This window comes from Megalobrama amblycephala, linkage group LG5 (assembly GCF_018812025.1).
Source record: "Megalobrama amblycephala isolate DHTTF-2021 linkage group LG5, ASM1881202v1, whole genome shotgun sequence".
Classification (NCBI taxonomy): Eukaryota; Metazoa; Chordata; class Actinopteri; order Cypriniformes; family Xenocyprididae; genus Megalobrama; species Megalobrama amblycephala.
The window spans coordinates 7,356,475-7,382,205 of record NC_063048.1 but is presented as its reverse complement, the minus strand read 5'-3'; the positions used below and the strand labels follow the sequence as shown (position 1 = coordinate 7,382,205).

Here is a 25,731-nt window from a genome sequence, read left to right as displayed (position 1 = left end):
AAAGCTTGGAAATGCCCTAGAAAAGTGGGGTTTTGGTAGACTGGGTAAACCCAGCCTGATCTGCCGGCGATTTGATTTCACCCGGCAACTCAGTCTGGAAACCCGTACATTCATTTCTGCTGCATCTGTTACACTTTTGCGGGAACCAATCACAGACTAGCTTATCCACCTGCTCGCTATTGGCGGGTACAGAGCTCTTTCTATGGCTCTGGGCGGGTATAACACGATGATGTCTCTCGCACGACAGTCAATCCAATTCCTTTTAACCTCTCAACGATGGTAAATGACTTCTTTAGTTTAGCAAACAAATCGCTCGACTGGGTGTAAATACCGATTACTTTCATGTTTTTTTTGCACAACCTGCAAAAATCGCTCGATGCCATTGCTGCTTCTGCAAACCGCTGATCAATGCTACAAACCAGTTTTCGCATCGCTCTGCAAAAGTACGTCACCCAGATCATTGATCTGATTGGTTGAAGGACTATCCAATTGCGTGGATAATGCTCGTTGATCATGCCTCTTGTGCAGTAGGAAATACATAGCAAACTCCCCAGACCAATGTTCAATTTTAAATTGACCTTGGTCTGGTGATAGCCAGACAAGGGTTTTGGACAATATCGGCATGAATCCTTTTTAATTTGTGATAATTTTGCACTGATAAGGGACAACACAAACTATGAAAACATGTTTTATTACATAACCAGTTTATATATATAAAAAACTAAAATTTTCGATTCATCAAAATATCCATCATTAGTACTGCCCTACAAAGCAAAAAGCCAGTAACTGCATTTTTGGTCAAAAATTAGTTATTGTCATTTTCATGACATTCAAGGCATCCTTTGTTATGTGACAAAACATCTTATCTGAAATGTGTGTCGTTTTGGGGTAACATAACAGCAACATGTCCAATAATCTACCTACAACTACTTAGGCTGGATGACTGGATAACTTTTAAGTCATTTTTCTCAGTTCTGCACTCTGCGTAGTTACTGCCTTTTTGCTTTGTAGGGCAGAGTAGCTATCTGACCTAAACTGGGTTCTGATTGGTTCATTGTATTCTAAACTTAATTAGCAAATCAATTGTTGAAGCCATTAAGGTGTGCTGACCCAAAAATCTTTTACAAACCTGGGCCAAGTTTAAACCAGTAACCAGGCATCACAGCTGGCAAAGAGCATGTCTGACTTTGACATGTATATATTGCCATTATTATGTAATCAAAATTTACAGTTAACCAATTCACTTTTAATATAGCATTTTTACAGTATTTTTCTGTAACATTTTTACAGTGCATGAAATTTCATCAAAATATGGTTAATGTGACTGCATCAGCGTCTGTGAGAAACTTGCTGGAATCCCTGACCCGCTTTCAGCGGCCCAGTTCTGAACGCTGTGGTCTCAGGCCCTTCTGTCAGTCACTCCATAACATTGTCAGACCTCTGATCCCTGAATCTCTAGTCTCATGTCCTGTGCCTCCTTCCTGAAGCCCATCTGACCGGTCTGACCCTGGGTCAGTGCTGTCCCTAGCTTCTCTTTTTTTTTTGTCTTGACTGCTTGGTCTCTAGTGAACAAGGGGTGCTTTGCTGATGGACATGTTCCTCTACTTTTAGCTGGTATATAGCCTCATAGAAGCACCTCTGACTGCACCGCAGAATAGATTGTGTGTTTGAGTGTTAAATATGGTTATGAAAGATATATATATATTTGGTCTTCTGTTCTATTTTTGACTAAGAAAAAGCTCACCAATGTTTTATCATTTTCTCAACATCATGTGGTTTTCTGGACTCATAACCAGTTTTAAAAGTATTTTGATATACAACGTATGAGCAGAACCAGCTAAGTTTCGTCATGAATGCACACATACATTAAAATACATAAAACAAAAATCTAAGAGTATGAAAAATCTGTTTGTAATCGTGCCCATTTTCTCACAAACACAGCCGATTGGACATCAGTGACGTCCATTTAGGCCCATTAGGATGCATCAGTATGCATATGGACCAGAAAGGTCATAAATAAGAGAACAATGATCTGTAACTCAGTCTCTCTCTCGTTCTCATCCCTCATTGCTCACTTCCTCTCTGCTCATCAGTCTAAATGACCTTAAGTAACCCTGTGATTCTGGTAGATTCACCTCTCTGACTGGGAGTTTTTTTGAAGGATCAGTTTTTTGGATTTTTGTTGGATTTTTATATTTTCGGTCTTGAGTGCCTTATTGCAAATATTAAAAGGGACCTATTAATGCCCCTTTTCACAAGATGTAATATAAGTCTCTGGTGTCCCCAGAATGTGTCTGTGAGGTTTCAGCTCACAATACCCCACAGATCATTTATTACAGCTTGTCAAATTTGCCCCTATTTGGGTGTGAGCAAAAACACAACATTTTTGTGTGTGTCCCTTTAAATGCAAATAAGCCACTGCTCCCAGCCCCCTTTCCAGAAGAGGGCGGAGCTTTAACAGCTCTCACTTCGGTTGCTCAACAACAACAAAGCTGGAGAATCTCACGCAGCCAAAATGAGGATTGTCAGTAACGGTGTTCAGCCTTACATTGTTCAAACTGGAGTCGGACACTGATGGAGAGACTCAGGAAAAAGTTACAACTTTTAGAATGAAACTGGACGTTTCTGAATGGTTAGTGGATAAATTTGTGTAGTTGCTGTGGAGTTGATTCAACTCATTGACAAGCAAGTGCCGTCATGTTAATCTTTTGTGCAAATCCAGTGTTGAATTGACCCTCGTTTGTGAAGGAGTCTGGCGTAAAATGACGACATGGCAACAACACTTTACTACAACAACTCTTCCTGTTCACTAAAGCAGCCCAACATGGCCTCACCACCTTTGTTGCGTGTTCTCGGGGGCGGGGTTTATGTAAATTTTGGAGTTTGTGATGTCACCAACCTCAGAAGAAGCTTGTTGTAGTCCCTACCAGCCATTTGTTGTAGTCCTTAAAAAGTGATTTCTGTAAAAGAAAATATCTCCCTTTGCATTGAACTTGAGTGTCGTAACTTTGCAGATGTTGTTTATGCTGAAACAGCAACATTACACACTAACTGAAGTTAAAAAAGTGAAATCGTAATCAAGGACACACTTGTAACATAATAACATAATAATAACATTAACACAGTTGTGGTGGTTGTGACGTCACCCAACTTATGGATATTTATTAGGTTATAAACAATTCATTTAATGTGATCTTTTTACCGCTCTGATAAATTGTCTGTATGATCTGCTGATCCTGGAGACTGTCTGTAGAGGAATATTTGCCATTGCTGTTAGCGGGATTGTGTAAGTCATTATTGTGAGTGAATAAATTCATGGAGCAATCAAAGGCCAAGTATGACTTCATGGGTATGGACAATATGGGCAATATTTGCCTCCTCAAATTGAATTCCTGGCATGTTTTTTGGCAAGGGTAATTTTTATAATTATTAAATGTATCTGTGTTGTCTTTTGTCATATACAAAACTTTGTCAAATTCAATCGAAATACTATAGGCTGCTAGCTAAAACATTTTATCAACACCAACAAAAGCCATCTTTACACTGTAAAAGCACTGTGCATCTGTCATGGCATTTATGTTTATTTACACAAAGGTACATTTTAAATTTTTACACAACAATTCATAAAGATATTGGATTATTAAATGCATAAATTATATAAACTGTATAATGAAAAAGACAGAAAATTTTGTTTTTGGAAAAAAAAAGAAAGAGAAAGATTTGGGGCAAAAATGCCTCCAAAATGCAAAAATGCCAAAAAAAAAAAAAAAAAAAAAAATTACATCTTTATGTCAGTATATGCATCGAGAGTATGCATTTTGTTTTGTGATTTGATGGAAAAGTAATAGATTACAATACAAGTCTTAAAGCCATGTGTGAGAGAGAACATTGCGACTATCACTTTCTGCCATTAATGATGTCTGCCCCACATCAAGTGGTCATAAAACATGACTACGTCACATTAAAAATAATACCGCCAAATCTCTTCTAATTATAACGCACCATATTGAAATCGAATTGAAGATGCTTCCTCTGTATTAGATGCATCACTGACACAAACAGTGTCATAGTGTTTTCAGGACTCGAAATTGACTTCAAAAAGTAAGGAGCACCAGCAAAAATTTATTTGATCAATAAATTCAATTAGAATAATAAGACACTATAGAGCTATTACCAATCAAATTAAATAATTTACTCTCAAAAATTACAACTGCATTAAATAATGTTATGAGATTGTTTTACTTGCTTTTTTTTTTGTGAATATACAAATAAGACATGTTGGAAAGAATGATACTTTTAAACATGAAACTAAACCGCCAGTGATCGTCTTAATGAGTGAGTCATTGAGTCATTCATTCAAACGATTTGTTCAAACGGCTGATTCATTCAAGTATGAGGCAGTTGTTTATGAATGGGTCATTGAATCTTTGACTCAACCTATTTGTTCAAAACGCTGAATTATCCAGTAATGAGAACACAGCTGTGTTGCTGTGAGATGCACTATGCCTGTGGTTCTGCTGTGATCTGTTTGGAATTATTTTTACTGCTGAAACCGAACAAAAACAGTCAATATTTTGTCTAAAATGTGACTTAATATTACATACTTGATTACTGAACTGATGAAATCAGTGTCACTTTTTCACTCGTGATTGTATTCAGGAAGACAGCACTCTTAAAGGTCTTTGCACACCTAGGTTTATTGCCCACCAATTGAGTCATTCTCACGTTTTGGTGATTCCCTATTTTTTTTTTTTTTTAATCGACATTTTAATGGGCAAGTAAAATTTTCTTTCAGTTGCCCCTTCAAAAAATCAATTTATACCTGGACAAGTGTTAATGTCGAGTCCTGTTTAACTCTTCTCATCTCTCTTCAGCTCTTTACATTTTGCTCGCTAGTTAGCTCCCTGTCACGTGACAACGGAGCGCAGTGAAAGGGAGTGAGTGACGCTAATATTATCCAACCTTATATCTGCTTTAAAATTAAGAATGTAAAGATGTTTAATTGGTTGTGTGATAGAACGGTGGGCTGGTCACTATATCAGTTCACAGCAGGCACACACTGTGTAGTAATTAGCCAATGTTTTGAGAAATGAAAACGGGTCACACCTCAATAATTATTTGCACATGCACATTTTGATGTCACACACATTAAATTTAGGGAGCATATGCGACCAAAATGGTCACAATTTTGAGCCTTGGTTTTAAATGGTGGAGACAAAGTTAACCATGGCAAAATGCAGATTCAGATTATGAAGACATTTGCTTTGGAATAACCTGCGCTGGGGAACTGTCCACAATAAGAGCAGGAAAGAGCAAGAAAATAAATAGGGTCGTTTTTGATTTCATGTTGACAAAGTTGACAAAATACATAAATATGTGTGGCCTTCATATAAAGTCAGTGTACTGTTTTCAGTTAATGATGGAGAAATACTGCCACGTCCAGTTCCTCTATTCCTCTGTTTTTCTTTCTGACGGTCCGTGTTTTGGAGTAGTGCAAATACTGAAACGTTTGTTGTGTTAGAGTAATTTGTATTGAGTTGCTTCCCTCTTCTGGATTGTTTGGGTAATGCAGTCATGTTTCCTAAAATCTTCAGAAAAGCATGTGGTTCATTTTAAACAAGATGTTACTTGATCACTGGTTGATGTAAATGTCCTTCAAAATGCTGTCTATTCATAGGTTATCCTTGGCACATTATCCAAAATAAGTTAATCAGTAAAGTGATTCAAATCATTCAGTTACCTGTACTATTGTAGCAGGACACATGGCAATTACTTGAACTTTTTTAGTCCCTGTTGTGTGTGGGTATAGGTTAAACACACTTTTGCAGATATTGACTTTAGATGTATAGTTTTTGCCACATAAAAAGTTGACAAGTGTTTTATTTCATTTTGCATTGTAAGACATGCACTTTCTTTCTTAAAGTGAGACACAGTATTTTCAGCAAAATGCTATTTATTCAATTTTGTACATTATATTTTATATCACTGTGAAATAACTAATACTGGACCATACATTTTACGTCAGTGTATTTTGCTATTAAAAAAAAACCTTGTTTTAATGTATATCGTTAACTACTCATTTTCACATAATGCTCAAGTCAGCAAGTGAGTCAAATATTAATTCAGTAAACAAAGTTGTTAGACTGTTTTCTGAATGGACTTTAATTTGGTAAAATGTAGTACATTTATTACAGTAATGTTAGTCATCTTGTCTGTAAATTTTTTTTGTACATTTTCCCCAAATATTTTATTTAAAATAGCATGAATTATAGAAATGTGACATACTAACATGATACATATAGTGTTCAAATAAAGACAGTACAAACACCTTAAAAGTCAGACATCCAGATTTATTGCAATAATGCAAATTATATTTTCTTTTGTTTTGTAACTCACAAATAAAACTTACAAATGCATGTGACGCGTTGGAAAAATATGTTATAATGTTTTGTAAGAAATTTAGATCAGTCTTACAATGTCTAAAAGCTTCCGCCTCTCCATGAATCTCTCACCTAATGCTTGTTGCACACAAACATGTCAGAGGTGTCTGTCATTGATTGAAAGCCTGTTGCTTTGTCAGCATCAAGGCCATTCAAACGCACAGCACTGCGCCATGTGACATTGATTCAATGCTGATTTCAAACCTGGAAGACAAAAAACAAACAAACCCTAAATTAACCATTTTCCTCTTTTTAAAAATAATATCAATAATAAAAAAGATTAACAATGCTTTTATTGTAATTCTTTATCTCCAACACATATTTGTTTAAAGGTGCCCTAGAATTGAAAATTGAATTTACCTTGGCATAGTTAAATAACAAGAGTTCAGTACATGGAAATGACATACAGTGAGTCTCAAACACAATTGTTTCCTCCTTCATTTATAAATCTCATTTGTTTAAAAGACATCCGAAGAACAGGCGAATCTCAACATAACACAGACTGTTATGTAACAGTTGGGATCATTAATATGTACGCCCCCAATATTTGCATATGCCAGCCCATGTTCAAGGCATTACACAAGGGCAGCCAGTATTAACGTCTGGATCTGTGCACAGCTGTATCATCAAACTTTATGCAGGTAAGCAAGCAAAGACAATAGCGAAAAATGGCAGATTGGAGCAATAATAACTCACATGATCCATGATAACATGATATTTTTTGCGATATTTGTAAATTGTCTTTCTAAATGTTTCGTTAGCATGATGTTCACGGAGACAAGAGCCGTTGTTATTTTCATTATTAAACACTTGCAGTCTGTATAATTCATAAACACAACTTCATTCTTTATAAATCTCTCCAACAGTGTGTAATGTTAGCTTTAGCCTGTTAGCCACGGAGCATAGCCTCAAACTCATTCAGAATCAAATGTAAACATCCAAATAAATACCATACTTACATAATTGGTTATGCTGAATGACGAACACTTTGTAAAGATCCATTTTGAGGGTTATATTAACTGTGTGAACTTTGTTTATGCAATGTATTAATGTATTAATGAGTCGCGAGCTTGGGGAGGGGAGCACGAGCATTTAAAGGGGAAGCACGCTGAATCTGCGCATATTTAATGATGCCCCAAAATAGGCAGTTAAAAAAATGAATAATAAAAAAAAAAATTCTATGGGGTATTTGTCGAGCTGAAACTTCACAGACACATTCAGGGGACACCTTAGACTTATATTACATCTTGTGAAAAAGCATTCTATGGCACCTTTAACATCTCAAAAATGATTGCGGCGTTTCATTGTTACAGCAGTATAGTTTGCAGTTGGCAAGTTTTCAGTGTTTCATATGCTGTGCCTTGAGGGATAAATTGTTATCATAAAATTATGAGATTGAACATCATGTACAAACTATGTGCTTACAGACCATGATCTCTGACCTTCCTGTGGTTATTTTTTTAGACTGCTCTCTGGTCTTTATATCATATGACTGCCATTTCCACGTCATTAACTTTCTTGTCCTTATATGGATGGACTTTGACTTGCTTGAAATCATTGATTTCTTATGTGCCTTTGGGATATATAAACTAAGCATTATCAAAATCAGCTAGTCTGTGGGATGTCTGAACAGCCAGTCAACTAGTTAGTCTTAAAAAATTAATTAATAAATATCTTCCACAGAAGAAAGAAACCTGTACAGCTTTGTAATGGCATTTTTGTGTCAACTACTGCTAAAGAATCTGTATTATCAACTGGTTTGTGAACAAAATTTTATACATTACAAAAGCCTAAATACAATCACCAAAAGTAATAAGCAATAAATGGACTGCACCAAAGTTAGAGTTAGAATAGTTTGCAAAAGCGCGATTATGAGCACAATGATGCTGTGAAAGCGACTATTGAATAGATGAGTTTACCTGTTCGGTAAGTTGTACGACAGAGTCATCTGTTTACAAGAGCATTCTGGTCAAGTAAACCGACTGTAATAGCAGATAACAGCTGCAGTCCTAATGTTTATTTCGTCAGGTTTTTTTTTTTAAGTTTCAGTGACTTATCAGGTAATGCAGTGTCTGGGAGTTGCCTCTCAAATGTGCTGATTCAGAAGTTGTGGTGGCACGTGAGAGCTGTGAGTCCCAGGCAGGTACACCATCACTCCATGGCTGGTCTATTCTAGGGCTGAGCAAACAAAAATCATATCTCTGTATTTTTAGGTGGAATGGTGATGCAATATATGTGATGCGATCTGGGAAAACCCGTCGGATGTCGCGATGGAATGTTTTCAGTAAAGTAAAAAAATAGGTTGAATGTCTTTTGTTTTTTGTCAAAATTGGGTTTTCATTAAATTATTATTCTATAACATCTTGTCTATCATGTCTGAAAATATCTTGGCAAAATTTGAATGTTAAGTGCAGAAAAATAGCGATTTATAGTGGCAAGGCTGTTTTTCTCTAAAGTTACTATTTAAGAACACACCCAGCGGAAGTAAAACAAACAAACAAACAAACAAACAAAAACAGCCATATAGCTTTCCCTCTCAACACTACAAAGACAATTCACCTATCAAAATAAACCACATAACATGTAGAATGAAGGTGTATTAATGTAAATTTCGCGCCAGTCCTGTATAAACTAATACAATGTTATCGTGAGAAGGTGGAGCAAAAGAGAACAGCGGACTATAATGAACACATGTTCTAATTATGTGTTTGTGAGAGGTTGAATTCAAATCAAATACTGCCAAACTGCCCATACTACTTCTGAATAGGATGTCTACTTCATAAAATGTATGAAAATATAGAAATATATGGATCAGATCACTCAAATAAATGGAGGCGCCCTTACATGGTCAGATATGGAGCTTGGATGTCATCTAGTGAAAAAGTTTGGTACTGCACCTAAACAAAATCTTATTGAAAGCTCTTTTTTGAAATATATCAACCTAAAATTTGTAATGTTGACATTTTTGTCTTTGATTTTCTTGCAGTTTAAGAGTAAAACATGTTTTGTAATGTATTATTATAAAATATAAACAATTATATTTTTACATTTTCATAAACAAATAATATTTTTTATTATTATTTCACTTTCTTCATTTATTTCACTTCTACAATAAACTGCCAAGTGTCTTCTTTAAAACAAGACCAAACTTAGGTCTATATTCCAAACCATTATTGAATTAAAACCATTTATTTGGTTGGTCAAATTTGGAAAGGGCTCAAATCCAGCTTTCATATGGTATTAAAACCTGTGATAGGTAAAATTTCACCATGTGATGGGTTTTCGCAGATCACATCACATATATATCTCTATATTTTCCACAAAGTGGGCTAAATTTTTAGTTTTCCTTTCATAAGGCACATCATGAGTAAATGAAGCTCAACAAATACAATTAATTGTGCCATATGTGGAATTCTAAAGTAGTCTTTCTCAACTGGTTGGTTGCAAGATCGTTTTAAGTAGGTCGTGAAGTGAAAAAACTTAACAAAAAACATAAATTCTAAATGTTTTTCTGATCCGAGACTTTTATCTTGAAAGACGTGCATGAGCACTCTTGACTCTTCTTTCAGATGCAGTAAAACACAGGACAATGGATTTTCTCAGTCACACTTTACTTAAACTGACAGAATAGTCAAGGACTCCTGATTCAGTATCTGTGGTCAGATGAGATGTTGACACTCAGACTATATGTCAGTGTCATAAAATTTTTTTCGTAAATTGATGACGGAAAAACACAGAGCATCAGCATTTGTTTCTGTTCTGACAGCCACAAGACCAGCCGAACGCAGTGAATGTGTGTTATGCCGGTTCAGACTACACAATTTTAGCCAGATTTTGCTGCGATCTGCTTGACATAGGGTGTCCTGGGGATTCGGAAATGACAATGGGTGCCGGGACGCAAGATTTGATCGTTTCAGTTCATGTAGTGTATCATAGTGGACAACAACCGGTGCCGCATCTGCGATGCTTCACGACGTCACAACAGAAAGACTAGCATGTTTAGTTTTTTTTTTCTGGGTCGTCCACGACAAGTTCCGTCACATGCCTTCCTACATCCTTTCAAACATGCTGAAATGAAAGAGAGACAATGGTATCATTCCTGCTTGGTGGAATTTACAATGGAGGAAATGTTTGTGGAGCTATGACAACAATACTCCTGAGTTTATGATGTTTCCTTGAGGGACTAAGTTACCGCAACAGAGTGAAAAAAGGTAAATAAAACACATTTTACCTCAGTTCGCCTTGGAGGAAATTCAAATATATATGCAATCCAAATATGTGTCCACTTTTGGGTTTTTCAAACCCAAAACACGCTACTAGCCATTGTTTGTTTATACTCACTCGATGAATGGTAGGGTAGCCTGACACGTGTAGTCTAACATTTCTTGTCCACGACACAACAACATTTTAGGAGTCAAAATCGTATAATCTGACACAGTTACTATCATGACCGACAAAAATATTGTGTAGTCTGAACCCGGCATTAGAAATAAGGAAAGGTGAGAGAACATTGTGCTTGGTACATTTTTTGTCTTCAAACTAAACTTGGGTATTCAGCCGACAAAGTTTAAATCCCGTCCAGTTAGCGCACTTCCCATAATGTTTACGCATTAGGTTGCGCTGTTCAAATGCATTTGACCACATGAGCATCTACACTATGAAAGCAATCCAGTCGAATGCGTTTTCAGGTAACTCTTGAAGTGGTTGAAAGTGGACAAGCTCAAAACATTTTAGACACCGTTTACACCTGTATTTAGCGCCATCCACTTGTGATCCAATCGACCAAAACAATCTTAATACCAGGTGTAAACAGGGCCTTAGAGGCGATGAGAGATGAATCTAATTTATTTTTTTAATACTTATTTTGTGGCCCATAGTGAAAAAATGTGTACTTTTGTTAATTGAGAAGGATTTCGTGTTAACTATCTGGAGTCCGTTAACGCGCCGGCGCGTTTTGCAGGATTTTTTTCACATTGCAGCAAAACAGACTTAAAATACTCCGTCATTTCTTGTCGTAGAGACACAAGTAATATATCAATTGAAACTATAGAATATCTTCTTTTATTTGTGTACACTGAGAGTAAAAACACAATGTTGTGCTTTTTGTAAAATAAAGAAAACTAACGTGATCTCTCGTCTCCCTCTGAACGAAGTCCAATCTGATAGTTCTCAGAAAATGAACTGTAACTTATGAATACTAATGACAAAAAAAACAAACATTCTGTGTTTATGTAATCTGTATGAAAAGAGAGCCATGTCAGAAGTCTGTGATTCAGCTCATTATTCGCTAATGCGGCCACGCCCACGGAGGGAGCGCTATTCAGACGCAAATTCAGAGGCAATACATGCATTCATCGTCTCAATCGTGTATTTATTATCTTGAAAAGTGTTTATCTGGATGTTAAAGCCATGGTTGGCGATCTCTAGAAGACATGCAGTTAGTTCCTGGTTCCTTTTCTTCTTTATATGAATTTGTGGCCTAAAGGTGTACAGAGCGCCCTCCGGCTGCAAGTATGAATTGAAAACACAGTATCCAGCACTCATAGTGATGACTATAAATATTGAATAAATATTACTCCTCTGTATAGAAAATTGACATAAACATATAAGAATCCATCAATGCATGCTTTTAAGCTAAAAGCCTATATGAAATGCCATAGAGGTAACATAATTGTTCAGACACTTTGCATCACAGAAATACATGATATTTTAAAGAATATAATAGAATACCATTATTTTAAATTGAGCTGAGACATTATTACAGAGGGTTTTTTCACAGCTATCCTGACTGAAAGGCCTCATTAATATGCAAGTTATTTCAGGTCATTATTATGTGATTCTTTTGTCTTCTCAGGTGTAAATGGCCCATTATTCATGATGATTCACGCCTCCACGCATACTGTGTTTCTTGACAAAAAGTGTCTTACAAAAACTAAATCAAAATATTGTTTTATATAAAGGAGTAGGCAGCATATTTTTTACATAATTCTGAAGCAAAAACTCTAGTCTACAACCTCCAATACCCAGAAGCCTTGTCAATACAGATTTAATATACTTTTTTTGGCCTTAGTCAGTGACTTAAGTTTTTTGTTTTTTCAATAACCACGCATAAACATTATTCCTTCAAAAACAAAAACATGTACATACATGTTCCTCACATATTATGGTAGCCTAGTTTGTGCTGAATACAGTGTAATGACACTTGTGTCATTAATATGTTTATGAACAACTGAAAAAAGCACAAATGTCAGGGCATGTCAAAACTTCTCCAGGCCCCAACTCAGCCTCAGACTCCAGAGAGTTAAACAAGTTGTTTCTGAAATGAGGAGTAAGCTATAACTAATCTTTTATTATCCTCATAGCGCGTCGGTTATGCTGTGACGCGCATTGCGGGTCAAATGAATTGTAATGTTAATTTAATAATAAAAGTAGCCTAATAATAATAATTTAAAATGCCCTGTGTGCCTGTTCACTACACCACTGTAAAGGGCTAATCGGCGTCCACCAGGCACGGCATCAAAGCGATTAACTGTTTTGTCCAAATCCACATAAATGGCCAGTTCAGTGTTCAGTAGCCTACTGCTACAATGTCCACGAGTCTCTCCTGCCTCACGGTGTTTCTCATGTGTGTTTTCAGTCGGCGCAAGCAAGAAAATTTTCTTTCACACTATGCAATGTTGCCAATGTTTATTATACTAGAGAGTCAAAGCTATACTAGCTTTGACTCTCTGAACAGCGAATTTTTCTTTCTTGTGCCCTAAACGGGCCACTCATATGGACTTGGATCTCGCTCAGGATGCGCGCTGCCTGTGGAAGCCTGACTCAAGCCCAAAGTATACTTCGGCCGTCTGCGTTCTGCGATGGTCCGTGTGACGTAATTTTCGCCATCAGGAGGGTCCAATTTTTGTGACCACACGGACGTTGCGCGTACAATAGCGCATATGCGAGTGACTTGAGCATTTGAAAAGTCCACTAGAGCACATCTTTCCACGCTCACGGCCAAAGGAGTATAAAGGCTTGCGTGCTCAAATTTGCATGATATGAAGCAGAAACCAGAAAATGAAGTATACCTGGGCCTTAACCGCTCTAAATTGTAGCGGAGCTCACATCGGGAAACTCCATGATTACAATAAATATGGAGGGCATAAATATACCCCCCCCCCCATGTCGCCAATGCTTATGAGTTTGTTTGAAGTAGTTAGAATTAAGCATGTCTCATATTTTTGATAATTTAGACCTTGCACTTTAGAGCTGCCTATTTTTCAGATTCGCCCACAATATCAAACTATTGTATATTGATATAAAAGTCATTGTCTTATCCTATATCATTTTTGAAATATATCTATATATCAGGGTCGATATAAAGCCCAGCTCCAGTGTATTCTCAGTCATGCTCACCATGGGATAAGCACATCGAGTGTGAATAACACGATGAAGGAAAGCCTACGGTAATGCTTCATCCTTATGCTTGGAGAGACACTGCAGATTAGCACAGACTCTGGCAACCGGCAGCAGCTCACAAGCTCCACACAACCTGTCTCAAATCCACCATCCCAGACGCCATTGCGGCACAGCAGGGAAGCGCTTTCCGTTGCCGCTGCAAGCAGCATTGCGAAACCTCAGCCTTCCTCTGCGGACCCCAAGTGTGCAGGCTTAAACAGATCCCGCCACTGGATTTCAGCTCCTGTTATTTGTCAGTTTCCTCATGACAATGACAGGCTGTAATCCAGAGCTGTCCTTCCACACACCGATAGATGCTGAAGATCAATACGGAGGTGCTTGAATGCTCTCATACTCATGTGTCATCACGTTCCACATCAACACAGGAAGTAAATGAGATTGACACAATGAGACGGGTCTGTTGGCACCTTGAGTGACGGCTGTCACGTAACACGTGAGATTATGGTGACATTATGGTGTCCTCTTCTTGTAGAGTGTCACGGCTGGCACTATTTGAGTGAGTTTAATCAGCTGTGGACGTGAGTGTGTGGCGACAGACTTGATCCCATATTGCTGTTTTTTGGTTGAGTGTCTTATAATGGCATTACCCATAATGCTCTGCTACTGATGATTACCGTTGTCCATTTGTCTGAATCTTAACTCACTTGTCTCTGTATGTATCACCCAACAGGGACACATGTAACTGTCTGTAAATAGACACTGATTATATGGTGTCAAAAGGGTCTTAGTGAAGTCATAGATGACACAACAGCTCGAGTGGGTTGAACTTTCTCTGCTGACCATAAATAAACCACATGTAGGTGGAACCAAGAGATCTGTAGACATTTTTAGGTAAAACCCAAATTCCAAATGTGATGAATTAAAAACAAACCAATATTTTCAAAAAAAAACATTTTTATCAAGGTGTGATATTTGCCACATTCTAGGGGCATTTTTCCCCTTTATAATCTTTATATTTTTCTAACCTTATTAGATATGTGTATTGTCATTTTATGTCAAAATAACTGACACAAATTTGATCAATAAATTCAGTAAATATAATGAAACACTAGGCTGTTTCCAATCAAATGAAATAAGTATTAACAACAATCCATATTTGTTCTACTACATAATAGCATAAATAATCCTATGAGATTTTTAAAAGTATTTTGAATATTTAATTTATTTTTTATTTTTTATTTTATTTTATTTTATTTTTTTAATGAAATGATGGCTCAATGCTGAGGATTTTTTTTTCTACTGGTGGTTAAATTTTTACTTGCCCTTCCAAAATTTTCTCTGGCCCCACCACAAAAACGTAATAAATAAAATAAAACATGCCTAGTTATTCATTTAGTTGTTTTTGATCCATGTAACCTTAACAAATATGGTTATGACACCAAAAACTACTAGCTTATCTCATATACATTTTAAATATTGTTACAGACAGTCATTAATAAAATGAGAAAAAATAATGTACAACAGAACAAACATGAAATAAACAGTTCTTTTCAGGTTTTTGTAGATCTAAACTAGATTTTCAGGTACAGAAATAGTAATCAAATGTAAAATATCACTGAATAGTCTTCATATAGATTAACCCTTAGTAAAGTTATTCAGTCAAGAGCAGTGAGCAAACAGACAGCAGCAGGAATATTAGGCTGCTGTCACTTTAAGAGCTGCACGGATTCAATATACTGTTACACATGCATCTCATTTCACGTTTACGTTCACTTAAGACATAACCGACTATGTTTACGATGATACTCAACAAGATGGGCAATTTGACATACGTTTGTGTCCGTGCAAGCTCAGGAAAGAGTATTCATGTACTGTGAGATGCTGTGTTCTGGGCACGTGCTTTGAATGTGTGTTGCTGCGCACACAAAACTTATCACACAGGGCAGGAGTACCAAACTGAGAGACGTGGGTCTTTCGTGTCTACGGGCACTTGAATATTTAAATTGGCAAGGCTTATAAATGCGCAAATTATCATCTTCCGTGAAGATGCAGATCTGGCCCGATCGGGCAAGTGACAGTTCCGCCAACTGTCCCGAGAGTCTTTCACGCTGGCCCGGGCCACTGGGCAGTCCTTTTTGTCGAGTCTTGCTTTATGAAACTAAAACCACCTGTAGATGGGACATTGAGACATTTATTCAAGTGATTCTTTCAAAAATGCTGATTCATTCGGGAACAAATCTGTTTGTTGCTCAGACATTGCTTAGTACAGCAGTTCTGTTATGACTTTGTTTGGAACTATTATCATTGGCGAAATTGAGTAAAGACAAAACAATATTGTGTTTAAAAGCAATATTGTGTACAATACGTCACATTTGCAGATTTTTATGATATAGTATGATATATGATATGATATAGTTAAGCTAAAAGCTCCTACAGGGGCATTTTTGCCACCATATTTTGAATTGTGGCCATTTTAACTGCGTTCTACTAGAATACATTACACAGTGAAAGCGTGCAATCTTTAGGCATGTTTTTGTTTTTTTGTTTTTTCAGAGTGACATTTTTGATAATGTCAGCATCCACATTGTCAAAACAACAATTATGATATTATCGTAAACAGAACGTATTGCTCAGCCCTAGTGGGTGGAATAACAAGAGCGATAAATGAGTTATACCAGTGATGATTTATTGGGTGAAGAAAACACTTGCATTGAGCTCTTGTGCTGTCTGCTATTAGTTTAATGTGTTCACTGTGTGTTATTTTTTCCCCTTCAGAAAATTCTTCAACTTCTACCTGAGAAAATCAACAGTCGATGGCAGTTTCACAGTATAGGTAAGTGCTGTTCAGACCATGTTACACTGACGTGGTTCATGCCAAACGGTTTAGCTGTTGAAATTTAAAAATTGCTTACAGTATCACTATTTCTTTCTGCAATTATTATTTATGAGTTGGTGTGTATGAGTTCTGCTGTTAAAGCAGGTTCAGGAGGGAGTCAGTGTAACCTGGTTTAATACTTTCTCAGAGAAAATAATTAGCTACAGAGAGAGTGAGAGCAGGAGGTTAATAAATGAGAAATGCAAATGAGAGGCTTCATTTGAAATGCAAATTACTAAATGAAATTATGTGTCTCGTGGTTTCAGTCTTCCATACAGGAAGACCCTCAAAGGAGGCAATAACCTCAATTAGAGCCCTCCACATAGAGACAGACTGACAGTGTTTATTGATCCCCAAGGGAAATTCAAGCAAAAATTGATACAACAGTTTCTAGGTTTATCATTATTGATTTTGGTTATATGTGTTATTTTTTTCTTACACTCATAATCCTCTGTGTGTCAGCTGAAGGATCAAAACATAAGCTAGTTGATTATAAAGTCGGTGGGGGTCGTTGTGTACCACACCACAGGGCCGTCTTTAGGACAGTGCAACTAGTGCGACCGCATTGGATGAACGCGAACGAGCCCACCCCAACCCACACTCCCTCCACCCACCCCGAAATGCAGTTGCATTTTTTTTTTTTCCATTCATTTTTTCTATAGAGATTTTTAAAAAGCCTTGGTTAAAGAGTTATAAGCCATAAACCAAACTGACCAGCTATGAGGTGATTCACAACATTACTTACTTTGATTTATAGCAAAAACGTTTTTGAAAATCAGACAAAAAGACAAAGATACAAGACTGTGTACCTTACGGCTTTAATGAGGGAAAGAACTACAGTCCCATGAAGCCTTTCATATGACATAATCAAATTTAAAATGGAGTAATATAAGTGAATGATTTAAAGATAATAGTTGTGTATATGGGAACAAAGAAATTTATTGCAAAGTATGCATATATTCAATTCAGTTCAATTCAAAATTGCTTTATTGGCATGACTGTAAATCATTGCCAAAGCATACATAAAATACTAAAGAAAAAACATTGGTATAATAGAAGAAAATAATATCAAATATTATAACGCTATCTCATATATTCTAACATAACTTAAACTTAAATTAACAGTGTAACAGTGTATATATATATATATATATATATATATATATATATATATATATATATATATATATATATATATATATATATATATATATACACACACACACAAATATTTAAGTAGTTTGAGAGCGTACGTAGACTAACTTTCTTAGGTGATTGGCAGTGCTTCATGGGAGTGGACGGACACAAAAGAGTTTATTTGGCACAATATGCTTGTTTTGATTCCCTGATTGAGTGATTCTCTGGTCGGGATTTATTTGTAGAATGATGCGTAATATAGTTTTTCAGCAGTGTTGAACATGATCATTTAAAGAAATAAGTTGAAATAATGCACACTGATGGCTTCATCAAAAGCAAATAATATCGAATAACAACCTTGTAGCTCACAGCTCACAGTCTTTAAATATTTTTAAAGTTATCTTTAAAAATCAATTCCTCTATGAAAGAATTGATTTATTTATCCCAAAATAAATGGGATTTTTACTGTATGGTACTTGAGACTAGGGATGTGCGCTACAACTAATTTCATGTACATTCAAACAGAGATTTTGCAACCGTCTAGTGAACTAGTCTAAACCCCCCCACCCCTGGAAACAGTTTGTATATGTGATCTATATGTATATGTGTTTGTATATGCTAAAAATAGGTCAGATACATGTGATCTACTTGCCTTGCATTATGATTCATTTTTATTCAAATCAACTGAATCAATAGGCAGCACAAGACCAATAAGTTCAAACCTAGTTTCCTATTATAAGCATATTTCCTCAAATAAAGGTTAGCCCACATAAGTCAGCACATTAAGGTATTGTTGTTCGTCGCCACAGCAACCACTTGCTTGTCCCGGTTTGAACACACATCTTGTGTATGAAAAGTATCTGTACACATGACTGGTGGCAAAATCGCTAGAAATGCTTGATGTGTACTGACTACTATACATTATTTAAGTGTATTCTCTTCATTAGGATGTTGATATAGCAACTGTTTAAGTGTCAAGTAAGTTTCATTCATAATGTTTCTCCTTTAATCTGTAAAATGTCATATCCTGTCCCTCATAACAGGTAGAATAAGAAGCACATAAGCAAGCTTAATTGTTATATACTAGTTTAATGTGACAGAAGAAAACAGAAAAGTTTTGTGCAGGCTGGCAAAATGCTCCCTCACCTTGCTCATCGTCCAAGTGGACATTTCTTTGAACCTGCCACGAGCACCCTTACCGTTACCGTGATATAATATTACTCATACCATGATATATGTCCTCTATCAGCAGCAGGTGTCAGCCTTCAAATTTCCTGATCATAGTCAATAGTGACTTTGGGTTTGTGCATGATCAAGCTGTAGATTTCTGCAGTGTAATGATCAAGTCTGTTACTGATTGTGTTTCTGTTTAAACACTTTTCTTTTATAGGTTCTATACTCAAAAAACTTTTGCACACTGGAAACTCTTTCAAGGTAGGTCAATTTATAAATCAGAAGACATCCAAAATGATTATATGAATCTTTGTTGCAGATGTGTAACAAGAGGAAATGGTGTTTATGTGTTTGTGTGTGCAGATCCGCTGTGAGGGCATGCGTCTGTTCCTGCTCTGGCTAGAGGCTCTGCAGAGTAACTGTGCAGAAGAACAGCTCCTCATATTCGCCTGCCTGATCCCAGGATTCCCTGCTGTACACTCATCCAGAGGACCCTGCACACTGGACACCATCATATACAACCCCTTTTCCAACCCGCCTGACGGTAACAAACATATACACACATTGACGTACACAACTAATCTTGAAACCACTTTATATTAAGTCTTTATACTAACATTTCAATTAATCGATAGACTGCAGTGGTAATTACACTGCTGACCCTTCATTTACACTTTAACCCACCCTTAAACTCATACCACCAAACCTGTCCCTAACCTTCCCCGTATCCACCTCGATAGCAGGGTTACACTTTATTTGTCATTGTTATGTTGTTATTGTAATTGCACAAATAAGTACTGTGTAATATTAATTACATGTACTTTTAGATGTTAGGGTTAGTTGCTTGTAATTATGCATCATTTACTGCAATTTATATTGGATAAATTACTATTACTACACATGGGGTTTAACGAACTACACCACGGTCACGTGACTTCAACGTCACCTCCATTAACAAGAGCACGGTTATAAACCGTGAGGCTGTGAATGTGACTGTTGAGTAGATGAGTTTACCTGTTCGACTGATGATGTTTAACCCTCTGGAATTGACGAACTCGCCAACACGTTCACCTGGATTTTTTTCCTGATAACAGCGGAAAGAACTTAATATACTCTGTAATTTTCGGTCATACAGATTAGAGTTAGGTGTCATTCAGAAATGTAAAGGGTCTACTTTTAACCCCTTACTGCACACCCCTCAATTTTGCAAGTGGGACATAAATGACATATGCAAAATAAAAAGATTGCTGCTTGTAAGTCATTCTGAATAGACACATAACCAACATATATTTACAAAGTCAACACTTGAGAGTTTACAGTTCAGTTACTCAGACCGTTATTATTACGGAGATAAGCTCAAACGTAAAAAACAAAAACAAGAGTATAGTTTTTAAATGCATACAAATATTATGTGTATGTGGTATAACAATTTATAACCACAATTAAAGTGAAGCCACAAGTCTGCTTATGCTTCATTTCAAATCTGAGGATGATCTCTAAAAATTTTATCAAGCATTTTCTATGACATGTAATGCGAGTTTTTAGAGAAGACTAATAAGATACTAAAAAAAAATTGTATTGCCCTGTAAACACCTACTTGCAGTCTATTGTCTAATGTCTGGCGAGATGACTGAGCAATGTATGTTTCTTTTGTTCTTACTCAACAAACCTTTCACACTTCTGCCAGCATGAGACTTAATCTTCATTATTCTTTTATCATTATTCTTTTGTTTGTTTTCAGCCATTATTAGCCTTTATTCTGGCATTACATGGCTTGCCCATCAACACCACCTTGGTCCTACTATACATTAAACCACCTATTAACTAAAGTCTATCTAGAAAACAAAAATAAGCATATTCTTGGACCTTATGTGAATTCTTTTAACAAAATACTCAAAAACTCACTTCAAACTACCATAGAGTGTTTGCATTAACTTCTGATCGCTATCTAATGTGGATTTTAGTTATATAATGATGATGAAATGTGTTATTTTAGCCTTTTGTATGCAGCTAATTGCTACATCTGCCTGGCATTTATAATGTAAACATCCATTATTGATATGAACATTCCCCAAATCGCATTAAATTCACACACAAACTACATTCTATCGTAATTGCGTGTTTATTAGCTTCTTGTTTCAAGTGTAGAAATGTTTCTTTGGGTTTGTTCTTCAGAGAACACAGAACGAGGAAGGACAGCGTCATGCAGAAGGGCAGGGAATATGGTCATGTAAGATGATTGACAGCTCTATGCTAAATGAGAGAGCGCTGAGATCATAACTGTCATAAACCAGGAAGAGGAAAGACAGAGTTTGCTCTGAATGCTCTGAATGCTCTTCAGATCACATAATTCAGTGGAAAATTAATAGAAATATTATTCTGTATGATGAAATATTTTGCAAACATGTGAGAATAAATCAATATTTCTCCAAATATGCACACTTTTGGACTAAGAGCCCTAACGGACGCTGAAGCTATGTGAACACAAATAAACCAGAGCAGACGTGACTGAATTCATATGAGTGTTGATATTCTATTTAAAATATAAAAAAGATTACAAATCGATTATTGCACTCCTGACATAAATTAAGAAATTAATGTCACTGCAACCTAGTTTTATCACACACAGTGGTCAAATATTGAAGCCGGAGTCTTTAATCTTTCTAATGATGCTCAGTTTGTCCAGATCGAGTAAAAGTATGATGTTTAATGTGCAGTGAATGTTGAACAACAATAATCTGCGACCCTTGAATGCTAACGGGTTAATCCACAGTAACATCTTTGGAAAATTAAAGAAAACTAACAGGGTGCGCTTTCTGCCGTCACAGTCTCTGTGAACTTCTTTCTGGAACACATCACAAAAATAAACTAAAACTCAGTGTATTTTTGCCACACAGACATGAGAAACATGTCTATGGAAAGCTTGAAATGCCCCAACAATCTCTGTATTCCCAATTAGACACTTTTTCAAGACAAGTAAAAGCTTTACAAAAATCACAAAGTGGTGTTACTGATGTATTTTATGTCAGACAATAAAACATGAAAATATCTTGAGCTTGTGTTCACCACAGACCTCATTTCAGGCATTTAACCAAAAACCCATTCAAAAAACCCATTGACTTCAGGAAGATGGAACTGGAAGTGATAAAATGCTTGTTTCTGGGTTTTGGCCTACAAAAATATGTAATTCGTACGGCACTCTGTGTGGCGTGGTCCATGAACTTGGTTGAGACTGTTAATCTTCAGCATTGGTAAGGTAATGACTGCTGGGAATGACACCATGAGTTTGGAATTTTGCAGAACTCATAGTGCTCATTTTCAGATGCTTGGACCCTTTTAAAAAGAAGCTCCTGGACGAATCAGCTGAACTCAAAACGAATACTGTACATGCACTGCCTTAGTTGAAGTACCCAATAACCCTGATATTTTTTCAGTGCTCGCAAATTTGCCCTTCATTCATTTCATTCCTCGCCATTTACAACACATCTACTATGTTTCTGTCTGGGAATGTAATTTTTAATGATGGCCATTAATGCTCTTTGTAGCACAAAGGCACTTTAAATCTAGTATTAGAGTGTAATAATCAAATGGCGGCACAGCATCCTCAGAAAAGGAGGTCACAGTCTGTTAAATGCTGAAAGGAATGATTTCCCTTGATGTTTCCTCTTGGAAAAGATTTTATTGATGCCCTTGAACTGGTAATGACCCATTCATTTCAAAGCACTGTGAATGTGTTCATATGTATTTGAAATCTGTGAATATTCCTTTCTGTCTGTGCTGGCGTGCTTTATGTCTGAATAGATTTCATTAGTGAAACACAAGCTATTCACGCTGAAGGTTGTTCAGCCCTCTGCAATGACAAAAGCAGTAGTGACAAAACCTAAAAAACAGTTCATGTGATAAAAAATAAGCTGGATGCAGATCTTGCAAAATTGAGTCATGATTTATTAAAACAATAATTATTAATATAAACACCTAATTTGATTTTACTTGAAAGATGAGGAGTGCCATTTTTGGGGTGTTAAAATGTTTTCTCTATCCCAGATTTGTGCATAGACAACTATACACTGTGTGCAGAATTATTAGGCAAGTTGATTTTCTGATCATATTTTTTTCCAAGCACATTTTACCAATTCAATCCACATCAATCTTAATAACTACTATTAATATTGTTTGTAATCATTTATAAGTGATATATAATTGTTCATGAAGGCTGGAAATGAAAAATGTATGGAAATATTCAGGTGTGCAGAATTATTAGGCAGACTCCAGGTAGGTTGCAGTTCTGGAAAATGGTGGCGCTGGAGACTAAAGGGTTCCTGATGGTTTCACACTTAATTCTTCACCTTAATTCTTAATTATTTTGCAGTTAACGTGTCTTTTCTGTTTTTGTAATGACCCCACTGACCCAATGAGCATTTTGCTGTCCACTGGTCATGCTTTAACTTTGCAGTTTCTAGTATTGCATTAGTATTGCGTCCTTCTCATGAGTATTTAATAATTTTTTTACTTTTCAGTCTGAGTTAAATCTCTTTTTTGGCTCATTTTGCCTGTAAAAGAAAACCTGCCTAATAAGTCTGCACACCTGAATATAAGGCATTTTTCATTTCCAGCCTTCACGAACAATTATATATCACTTATAAATGATTACAAACAATATTAATAGTAGTTATTAAGATTGATGTGGATTGGAATTGGTAAAATGTGCTTGGAAAAAAAAATATGATCAGAAAATCAACTTGCCTAATAATTCTGCACACAGTGTAAAGTGTGAGCCATTTGTTCATTTAGACTCTCAAGCATAATAGTTAAGCATGCACACCATAACAGTCTATGTGGCACAGACAAAGTACACTCTGAACTTCTGGCCCAACCAGTGATGTGAATATTTTGTGCATGACTACCTGTTGTTGGAGGTGGGAGTATGTAATGCTGCAAAGTCACAAAGTCCCTCCAGCGGACTTATTCTTTATGTCAATGTCACTGTTTCTGAACTCCCTGAAATGCCTCTATTGTGGTCTTGAGTTTTCTTCTGGGATTGGACACGTCACAATATTCCTCATTTAAATAATTCCCACTCAGAGCGTGTTGAAACTCGCAGTTATGATAAGGGGCATGACGTTTCCCAAACATGCTTGATGCAGTTGTAAAAAAAAAAAAAAAAAAAAAAAAAAAAAGACTAGAATATTCATGTAAATTCATTGATCATAAAAAGTGTAAATGCTAAAGAAAATAAATAAATAAAATGAATACAAAGTGTGAAAAGAACAAATTCATCTTTTTATCTATTTTACAAATCATTCTGGGAAATAAATGACACACCTCACCATTCAGATGTCTTTAAATATTCATACTCTGTGTTTGTGGTGTTGTAGCCAAGATTGTTCCAGAGGAGATCACCCCACTGGTGCCTGCGGTTCCCGGAGAGAAGGTGGCAGATGACCACACCTGCTCTGTCCTCCAAATTGTACTCAAGGTCATGGTTCTCCAGGTGAGATTGAGCTGCTCACATCAGTGTTATGTCTGAAGTCTGCATGTTACTCACAACTGGATTGCTGTGATGTAATCTGAATCCTTGATATTTGCTTTCACCTCACAGGCATCCAGCTTGGACTGGAAAAACAAAGAGAACCAGGACACAGGCTTCAGATTTCTCTTTTCCCTGTTCAAGAAGTACTACCTGCCTCATCTCTTCCCTTCTTTCACAAAACACACCAACCTCTACAAGCCACAATTAGGTGGGTTTGAGACAAGAAACGTTTCACTTTAAACTTGATTTTAGCAGCTCACATTTTTATTGATTGTTCATCAAGAAGCAGCCAAGAGATTAAAGTATTAATGAATAATATTACAGTGTCACATATTATCCCATATTATGGTTTTCAGACACGATCTCTCAGTACAGTCTCAGTTTCCCTTGTTGTTAGTGTAACTGGTGGCCATTAAAGGGTTAGTTCACCCAAAAATGAAAATAATGTCATTTATTACTCACCCTCATGTCGTTCTACACCCGTAAGACCTTCGTTCATCTTCGTAACACAAATTAAGATATTTTTGATGAATTCCGATGGCTCAGTGAGGCCTCTTTTGCCAGCAATATCACCAAACCTCGCAAGATCCCAATATCAAGGATATTTTTAAATATATCTCCGATTAAGTTCGTCTGAAAGAAGATAGTCATATACACCTAGCATGGCTTGAGGGTGAGTAAATCATGGTATAATGTTTGGGTGAACTATCCCTTGAAGGAAACATTTCTATAAAAGTGTATACTAGACTCCCAGATATATTCTCTGGTCAAGCTCAGCCTCTTAAAGTTGTAACACTGACAAGAAAATGACCAGGAACTGTAACAAAATGCAAAAAGTAGGAAAGCCAAAGTGAGGGGTGTTTTATCAGGATAGGATGTTTTTTAATGATAAATTATTACAAATACAATTCAAATAAAAATAAAAATGAATAGGCCTTTTTTGTGGCGTCTATAGCCGGAAACATTGTAAAAACAAAGGCCAAGGCTGCTGTCATTTTTGAACAGCAAAATAAAAACAAACAAAAAAAAAACAATACATAATGCACTATTAGTGATGAATTATTGTGTGGTTGTGTTGGCTGTCAGGAGACACTGTGTAATAAACTGGTCTATTTCCATGGTTTGTTCCTGTGTTTGTCATGTATTGTTCAGTGTTTCCACCAGGATTTTGTGAG

At 36.4% G+C, this 25,731-nt stretch overlaps 1 protein-coding gene across 5 annotated transcripts in view; it reads left to right on the top strand.

Annotated features, from left to right (window-relative positions):
- The window catches only part of ralgapa2 (Ral GTPase activating protein catalytic subunit alpha 2), a 323,632-nt gene that overhangs the window by 165,234 nt on the left and 132,667 nt on the right, over positions 1-25,731 (top strand). For all 5 annotated transcript variants that reach the window (XM_048190535.1, XM_048190536.1, XM_048190537.1 and 2 more), the window contains 5 exons: positions 16,617-16,674; positions 19,244-19,287; positions 19,390-19,570; positions 24,402-24,517; positions 24,626-24,764. In XM_048190535.1, the coding sequence (XP_048046492.1) occupies positions 16,617-16,674; positions 19,244-19,287; positions 19,390-19,570; positions 24,402-24,517; positions 24,626-24,764 (538 nt within the window). The remainder of the gene's footprint in view (positions 1-16,616; positions 16,675-19,243; positions 19,288-19,389; positions 19,571-24,401; positions 24,518-24,625; positions 24,765-25,731) is intronic.